Source organism: Balaenoptera musculus, chromosome 16 (assembly GCF_009873245.2).
Source record: "Balaenoptera musculus isolate JJ_BM4_2016_0621 chromosome 16, mBalMus1.pri.v3, whole genome shotgun sequence".
Taxonomy (NCBI): domain Eukaryota; kingdom Metazoa; phylum Chordata; class Mammalia; order Artiodactyla; family Balaenopteridae; genus Balaenoptera; species Balaenoptera musculus.
This window is the reverse complement of record NC_045800.1, coordinates 13,426,097-13,434,658: the sequence shown is the minus strand read 5'-3', so window position 1 is coordinate 13,434,658 and position 8,562 is coordinate 13,426,097. Positions and strand designations below refer to the sequence as shown.

Genomic DNA, 8,562 nt, shown 5'->3' with positions numbered 1-8,562 from the left:
GTTTGCACAGCAACCCGCCCCTAGGACGACAGATGGCAGAATAATAATAGAAATAGTGATGATGATGATGATAATAATAATAATAGCAATAATAACAACGATAACAACACTAACAAAAATAATAACGACAACGTAACGGTAATAGTAGTATCACATCAGCCTCTCCCTTGACCTTGGACCCCCATTCCCAGATACTGGGACCCCCGGTTCCCAAAAGAACTGTCTGGGGGAAGGAGATGAGCACCCTCCCAGAGAGGAAAATTGAGAGCCTGTGGGCAAGTTGGAAGCCCACCGCCAGGGCAGGGTCGTCCACTCCGGTCTCAGCTTGGAAACGAACGGGCCGAGTCAAGGATCGTGAACTCAGGGACCCTGGGACCTCGAGGCTACGCGTGGTCCGAGGACCCCCATCCCCGGCCAGGCTCCCTCCTCACCTGGGAAACCTCCGGGAGTTTCGCTGGGGGTGGGAATTGGTCTGAGCCAACGGCTCCGTTAGCCCTCGCCGGGAACCAACCCCTGCTCGCTTACCCTCGAGTGCTCCCGGGGCGATTCCAGCTCCCCTGACCCGCGCCCGCGGGGGGCAGCAGCGGCACAGCACTAGGCGCGAGGAATCTGTGCATCAGTGTGTCCGTCTGTACCCCCAGCTCGGGCTCAGCAGGCTCGGGATCCAGGGGGCCGCAGCGAAGGCGGCGCCGCTCGGGGACTCTGCAGGGACCGGGGTGCCCCGGAGGGAATGGTGGTGGTGGAGAAGTAGGCGGTGGCTGAGGGGGAGGAGGTGGGGAAAGAGGAGGAGGAAGAAGAGGAGGAGGAGAAGGAGGAAGAGGAGGAGGAGAAGGAGAAAGAGGAGGAGGAGGAGAAGCCAAAGGAGGAGGAGGAGGAGGCGAAAGAGGAGAAGCCGCAGCGGGCGCCGCGGGAGCGAGTGAGCTAGGAGCGCGGGGCGACGGCGCCGAAAGGCCGGGAGGCCTGGAGGGCGCAGGAGGCACGGCCAAGGCAGCGGCGCCGACTCCGTTCCACTCTCGGCCCGGATCCAGGCCTCCGGGTTCCCAGGCGCTCGCCTCCTTCTGACGCACTTTAAAGAGTCTCCCCCCTTCCACCTCAGGGCGAGTAATAGCGACCAATCATCAAGCCATTTACCAGGCTTCGGAGGAAGCTGTTTATGTGATCCCCGCACTAATTAGGCTCATGAACTAACAAATCGTTTGCACAACTTGTGAAGAAGCGAACACTTCCATGGATTGTCCTTGGACTTAGGGCGCCCTGCCCGCCTTTTGCAGAGGAGAGAAAACTTTTTTTTTTTTGCCTCCCCCGAGAAACTTCCCCCCCTCCCGCCTCTAACTTCGATCCCCCCCACGCCATCTCGCAAAAAAAAAAAAAAAAAAAAAAGAAAGAAAAAAAATTACCCCAATCCACGCCTGCAAATTCTTCTGGAAGGATTTTTCCCCCTCTCTCCAGGTTGGGCGCGTTTGGTGCAAGATTCTCGGGATCCTCGGCGTTGCCTCTCCCTCCCCCTCCCCCCTCCTTCTTTCCTTCTTCCTTTCCTTTCCTTTCCTTTCTTTCTCCCTTTCCTCCCCCACCCTCACCCCCACCCCACCCCCACCCCCACCAAACAAGTCCCCAATTCTCGTCCGTTCTCGGCGCGGGCAGCGGGCAGCGGACGGCGGAGGCAGCGCGCCGCGGTCGCCGGGAGCTGGGAGCCCCGGGCGCCCGCTCCTCGGCGCAGCATGTTCCAGCCGGCGCCCAAGCGCTGCTTCACCATCGAGTCGCTGGTGGCCAAGGACAGTCCCCTGCCCGCCTCGCGCTCTGAGGACCCCATCCGTCCCGCAGCGCTCAGCTACGCCAACTCCAGCCCCATAAACCCGTTCCTCAACGGCTTCCACTCGGCCGCCGCCGCCGCCGCCGGCAGGGGCGTCTACTCCAACCCGGACTTGGTGTTCGCCGAGGCGGTCTCGCACCCGCCCAACCCGGCCGTGCCCGTGCACCCGGTGCCGCCGCCGCACGCCCTGGCCGCCCACCCCCTGCCCTCCTCGCACTCGCCACACCCCCTCTTCGCCTCGCAGCAGCGGGACCCGTCCACCTTCTACCCCTGGCTCATCCATCGCTACCGATATCTGGGCCACCGCTTCCAAGGTACGTGCCACGTCGCGGGGCTGCAGCGCTCTGCAGCCCGCATTGCCCTCGGCCTTCTCTGGGTGGGCGCCCGGCAAGGCCTGGATGGAGGTTCCTCCGGTTCGCCCGCCCGCGCGCCGCGTTTGGAAACTGGGCGGCGAGGAGCCGGGCATGGTCCCTAGTCTCCGAGCTGCGGCCGGTTTGGGGGCTGGTCGGCGGCCGCTTGACCCTTTAGAGAAGGGCGCAGACAGAGGAGTTGTCCCCGAATGCTCTCGGGTCGAGGCAGGCTTTCCTAGCCTGCTACGAGTGCCGGCCGCCAAGGAATCCGTGGCCCGCGGGGTCCCCGGGTTCTCTGTCTTCCCGGCGATGCCGCCCTGGCTCCGAGGGGCGCGGACAGGGCCCGGCCACCAGGTTCGCCTTCGACTGCGTTCGACCCAGTTTGCCATCCACTCCGCGCCCCTGCATCCTAGACCTGCAGCTTCTCGGTCTCTGACCCTCTTCCGGCGGCGAAGAGACCCTTGCGTCCCCAGAGCAAAGTCTGGGAGTTTGTTTTATCCTGCTTATTTTGGAGGCTCAGGCGGGGCGGGAACCCGCGCGGGTAGGAACCTCTGAGGCTCAGCACTCTCGCCGTGACCTGCTCAATTCGGGCGCCGAGCGGCCACGGCGAAGGCAGGTTCGGTCTGGTTTTTGTTTTTGTTTTTCTTTTAAAAGAAATGAACCGGCTCGGAAGACGGGCTGGAGGAGATCTGTTTGGGTGTTTTCCTTTCTTGCTATTTTTTGGATTTTTTTTGTTGTGTGTGGGTGGGGGTGGAAGGAGAGTTAAAACTCCAGAAAAAGGGGCAAGTAATTAGTTTAGCGATCCGAGCGGGGAAAAGACCTACCTCCCGAGGCCGCTGATCAATACCCAGCGGCTTGCCCATTCATTAACCCTTGGCGTTCCTGCCAGAGCCTAGAATGGGGTAGATTCCACTCCTCCATAATTTAAAAAACCAAACCAAACAAAAACAACGTTTTACTCTTTTTCCCAGACCGGATTTGCCTCCATCCCCGCCTGGACTGTCGGTTTGTCTTTCTTTGGGTTTTGGTGAATCGATTTCCCACCCTAATGAGTGAATCCGAAACTCTCTGGCTTTGCTCGAAAAGTTTAGGGTTCCCTTTCCTCATTCTCTGGCAGCCACGCTCTTGGTCCTCACGCCAGGCCCGGAATAGCTAGGATCTTTTGGGGCCGCGGACAGTCCCATCGGGTGACCGCAGCTCTGTACTCCCCGGGTTTCGATGCCTTCGCTCGTGTCTCCTAGTTCTCTGGAGCAGGGCAGCGGGAGAACGGGGCCTCGGGAGGCAGCGGCAGCAGAAACCCTGCGCACCCGCCGGCGAGATTTCGGTCTAGGCCGGGCTGCAACGACACGCCCGGCCTCTGCACTTTTCCGGAGGAGAAAGACTTAAGTACTTTAAAAATAAGTCCCCGAGAAAACTCTAGGATAGCGGTTCGTCGCCTCTTCGCCCCTCACCCCCGGGGCAAAGTTCTCCCAGAGGTTAGAAAGAAGAGACAGCCGTCTCTCTGGGTCCAGGGCGCCAATCCCCGGGCCCTGCCTTGCCGCCCCGTCCTCTGTTCCTCCGCCGGTTGCGGAGGTGGCGAGGCTCGTGGGGCCCGGGCGGCTGCAAAGCCCGCAGAGGTCAGGAGCCTTGGGACTCGGCCCGCCGGGACAGCTGCTGCTGGGGGCTGCACAGGTACGGTCCCGGCGGAGCGGGCCAGGCAGCTGGAGCGGTGTTCCCTTCGCGCGTGTGAAGGGCCGCACGGGCTACGTACGCGGAGGCCCTGAGCACTGTGCCGGGTCAGCCCGGCTCGGGAGAAGCGCGCGGACCTGGCCAGGACGGCCCTTTTTAACGGGACTTCTGTTGTGTCCCCCCCCAGGGAACGACACAAGTCCGGAGAGCTTCCTTTTGCACAACGCGCTGGCCCGAAAGCCGAAGCGGATCCGAACCGCCTTTTCCCCGTCCCAGCTTCTGAGGCTGGAACACGCCTTCGAGAAGAACCACTACGTGGTGGGCGCAGAGAGGAAACAGCTGGCGCACAGCCTCAGCCTCACGGAAACTCAGGTGAGCGGGCCCAGGCGCCGCAACCGCATCCCAAATCTCTGGGCACACGCAGCTCGCAAAGTGCGGAGGGCTTTCGGCAAACAGGCCGGGAGCTGGTTCCACGCCCGGGCTCAGGATGTGTAAGTTTTGAGGTGCTCTTGGCTTCCTTGGGCTCCAGCACGGGACTGTAGGAGATGACTCGCCCGAGGCTCTGGGGTGGGGGTGGGGGAACGGGCTGAGTTGCTCCTTCTGTGCGGCTGGACTGGACTTGCAACTCCTGGCTAAGATACCTCTGCACTTTTGGTGAGACTTTCGGTGAGAGTCGGGGGTACACGGCTGGGATCCAGGAAGGAGAGTGCGGCGGGGTTTTGGGGTGTTTGGGGCTCTAGGCTGGAGAGAGAGCTGAGAGTGGGTTAGGGCGAGCTCTGTGCACCGTGGGCTCAAGGCTCACACCGACGGCTCCAGTTACTCCCCTTGAGGGGATCGGAGAGTCAGACCGCTGAGCCGGGCATCCTGGGTGCGTCCCTAAACCCAAGAAACAGAGCTAGAAGGCTGCGGGAGAGGGGCTGCCTCAGGGGGCAGACCCTTCCTGCGCAACAGGGTCCCGAGGCGGCCAGGTTCTGGCCTGCCCCGGGGCGGGGAGGGGGCTTAGGGCTACAGTAGGCGCTACTGTACGTGGAGCCTCAGGGCGGGGTCAAAGTTCCCCGCAAACAGTAACATTTTCGGGCAGATTAAGTTGTAACACTTTTCCTGGGAGTCGCAAAGAGGTCGAGGCTTTTGTTTTAAAATTTCCCCCCTGACAAAACCGAGGAGGGCCTCGCGGGTTGGTGCGGGGCCCGGCACAAGGCGCGGCCCGGCTGATTTCTCCTGGATAGCCGAGTCGGCGGTGGTCTTTGTCCGCCTCGCTGCCCACGCTGCCTGGAGTCTTTGTGTGCGTGTCAAGCCCCGAGCGCACCGACGCGCGCCTTGGGCGAGCGCCGGAGAGAAATGAACCGTCCTCCCCCTCAATTAGCAAACTCAAAGCAAATTAAACTCAGCCCTGTTCCAGCTCGGCTTTTTCATGGGGGCACTTTGGGGGATTGGGGGCATTCGGGGAGAGCAAGCCGGGACCTGGGCCTGCCGACTCAAAGGAGAAAGCGGAGCGGACTTCAGGGGCCTGGGGTGCTGCTAGCGGAATGGGACAGCCCTGGTGGCATGGGAGGTGTAGTCATCACCATTTTCCTCCTCACCTGTACCTCACTGATGAGAAGCTTGGGCAGTGTTACTGTCTGGTCTGGTCACTGTATGGGGACCCATCACCAGCTTCCCCAGAGACTGGTCAGGATAGCATCTGAGCCCCACCTCACTGCTCCGCAGACGTCTAGCAGAGCTCCGAGGAGACCAGGCTGCCAGCCCCACCCTGGTGGGAAGTGATGTGATGGGGTGAGAGCTTGGCCCTGGACTGTCCTGGGGCTGGTCAAGAGGAGGACTGAGGGGCTCTTCCCTTCTCTTTCTCAGTTTTTCTTTTACTTCCCCTTTATCTCACGGTCTTTCAGAAGCTTTCACTTTTGAGCCTCTTATCCTAGCTGAAAAGATACAGCTGGGTTGGTCCGCAGGGCTCTGCACCCCATCATCCCCCCCGGTTTCCCCCAGCACCCCCCCCCACACACACAACTGCTCCTGCGCACCTGCAAGAGTACTGGGCAGAGAGGGGGAAGCTCAGGCAAATCTTGACTGCCTACCCAGGGCCCAGGCCTTGCAGAGGAGGTGCTATATTTAGGCAGCGGCTGCGGGAAACTGGCAGAAAATAGAAAGCACATTCGGCCCTGCAGGAACTGCAGCAGTGGGAATGAGATCTTCCCTGCACTAGTTAGGTAGAGGGAGTCAGGGATGTGTCTCTTTTAATTTTCCCTTACTTATAATTTTATAGGGGTTTCCCAATGTTTGCCAGGCTTTTGCACTTAGTGGGATGTGGGTGTCCCGAGCAGGACAAAGTGAGAAGGGGGCACTCTGCACTCTGGGCCTCGGGGCCAGGGGAAATGTGCCCCAGGAGGGCCCAGAAGGGGAGGGAGCCAGCCTTCTCACCGGCCTCGAGATAGGAGCTCTGTTCCCCGAGGGGAGGCCGTGGGGAGGTCAGCTTAATAGGACACGCAGCTGGGGTACTGGACTTCCGTAGTCTCGGTCCCAGGTCCGGGCCAGGCAAAAGAGGAAGAGGTAGGAGGGCGCTGTGCAGGAACTAACGCGCCCCATCTGCCTCTCCTGCAGGTAAAAGTATGGTTTCAGAACCGAAGGACGAAGTTCAAAAGGCAGAAGCTGGAGGAGGAAGGCTCAGATTCTCAACAAAAGAAAAAAGGGACGCACCATATTAACCGGTGGAGAATCGCCACAAAGCAGGCGAGTCCCGAGGAAATAGATGTGACCTCAGACGATTAAAAACACAAACAGAACCCCACAGAAACGGACAACACGGAGCAAAACAGAGACAGGGAGAGGAGGGGAAGAAGAAAAAACCCTACAAAACTAAAACAAACCACACACACATTCACGGAGAAGGGGAGAGGGAGTCAGAGAGAGGAGCGGCGCGACGCAGACGCTGGGCCGCAAGAGCGCAGGGCCCTGATCCGAGAACGCGCCGAGATGGCAGAGGACGGAGGCTCCTTGATGAACACGCAACCCTTGTCTAAACAGGCAGCTTGAGAGAGACAGAGACAGACAGAGAGAGATCCAAAGGTGGCAAAGCCGAAGGCGCTCTGACAAGGGGAGCTGTCAGTCAAACGCCAAACCAGCGAGACAAGATGATTGGCAGGTATTCCGGTTATCTCGCAGTCCGATTTTTAAAAAAATGATGATGATAATGATAAAAGAAAAAACCCAACCAGGCACAGGACTTTTTATTTTGCACTTCGAAGTGTTTTTTTCCCCAATCTTTAAAAATAACCAGTTATAATAGCAGTCGGGATTCCACATCCAGCCCCATCCCACACCTGTTCAAAAACTTGAATTGCATGTAGCAGTTGTTGGGCGAATGGTGTCTTAAGACAGAAAGTGAATTGTAATTTTCTTTTCCTTTTAAAGACAGGTTCTGCGTGCTTTTTATTTTGATTTTTTTGCAAGAAATGTGCAGTCTGTAAACACTTTTTGATACCTTCTGACGTCAAAGTGATTGTGAAAGCTAAATGAAGTAGGCTCAGCGATAGTGGTCCTCTTTCAGAGAAACGGGGAGCAGGATGGGGGGCTGGGGGTGGAGGGGGAGGGTGCCCACAAGAGGAGTCAGGACTTGTACTGGGAAAAAAACCCCTAAATTAATTATATTTCTTGGACATTCCCTTTCCTAACATCCCAAGGCTTAAAACCACGAACTAAAACTCCTTTTAGTGGTTGAAGGTATTGGCCGAGTTCAACCATTTGCCGTAAATAAAGGCCATTCCAAACTTTCAATCTATCTATTGCAAAAACTGAAGGACTGTAGTTAGCGGGGATGATAAGTGTGGCCAAGGACACGGCAGCAAGTTTTCAAGCACTGAGTTTCTATTCCAAGATCATAGACTTACTAAAGAGAGTGACAAATGCTTCCTTAATGTCTTCTATACCAGAATGTAAATATTTTTGTGTTCTGTGTTAATTTGTTAGAATTCTAACACACTATATACTTCCAAGAAGTATGTCAATGTCAATATTTTGTCAATAAAGATTTATCAATATGCCCTCAGAGTAGTTGTCTTGGGAAATTGAAGTGAATTCTTGAAAAAAGTATCTCTTTGAGTGTGGTCCTTCCCCAACTAGGCTCAAGAAGCCCAGGTTCCCCACCCACAAAAGGGCCAGACTGATGGATTCTTGGGCATGTTAAAGAGAGAAGAGGGTGGAAAAGGGAGAGGATTAGGAAAACTTAAGTCCTTCAGAAAAGGGATGGGAAAAAAGTTTTCCATCCAGACCTCTGCCCACTGCACGGCCTAAAGAGGGAGTTTAATTTGAATTTCAGGTTAAAAATGCTTACTACTCTTAACCTCTAGTTATTAAAAAAACTGGACATATAGTTATGCGTTGAAGAGTATTCCCCCAGGATCGGGGAAAACACTTAGAATCAGAATCCTAGGACTTTTTAAAACTGTGTTTCTGACTTCAAACCCCACAGCACAATTCTCCTTCTCCCTCTCTCTATCCTTCTCTCTCTCTTTTCCTCCCATCCTTCCTTCCTTCCTTCCTCCCTCCCTCCCTCCCCCCTTTCCTTCCTTCCTTCCTTCCTTCCTTCATTCCTTCCTTCCTTCCTTCCTTCCTTCCTTCCTTCCTTCCTTCTCTCTCTGGCCCCAATCTGAACAAAGGTGAGGGAGGGGATGAGCCCAAGGGCCTCAGCAGCCTTATAAGGCAAGCGTTTTGAGAAACCTTCAACTCTCAATTTTAACATTA

General features: G+C 56.8%; 1 protein-coding gene across 2 annotated transcripts; it reads left to right on the top strand.

Moving 5' to 3' along the window:
• Positions 1-1,607: 1,607 nt before the first annotated feature.
• On the top strand, positions 1,608-7,867 carry EMX2 (empty spiracles homeobox 2). Of its 2 annotated transcripts, XM_036827778.1 has the most exons (3): positions 1,608-2,124; positions 4,016-4,200; positions 6,424-7,867. In XM_036827778.1, exons 1-3 carry the CDS (start codon positions 1,719-1,721, stop codon positions 6,589-6,591), a joined length of 759 nt encoding a protein of 252 aa, XP_036683673.1. In that variant the 5' UTR covers positions 1,608-1,718; the 3' UTR covers positions 6,592-7,867. The 2 variants fall into 2 exon arrangements, with proteins under 2 accessions (XP_036683673.1, XP_036683674.1); XM_036827779.1 differs by lacking the exon at positions 4,016-4,200 and having other exon boundaries at positions 6,424-6,527.
• The last annotated feature ends 695 nt before the right edge of the window (positions 7,868-8,562 follow it).

What these genes read in the sequence shown, in the direction of transcription:
- EMX2 (XM_036827778.1), top strand. Translation starts at nt 1,719, where the DNA reads ATGTTCCAGCCGGCGCCCAAGCGCTGCTTCACCATCGAGTCGCTGGTG. An exon ending in TCTGGGCCACCGCTTCCAAG is followed by an intron (nt 2,125 to 4,015) that starts GTACGTGCCACG and finishes GTCCCCCCCCAG; the next exon opens with GGAACGACACAAGTCCGGAG. An exon ending in TCAGCCTCACGGAAACTCAG is followed by an intron (nt 4,201 to 6,423) that starts GTGAGCGGGCCC and finishes CCTCTCCTGCAG; the next exon opens with GTAAAAGTATGGTTTCAGAA.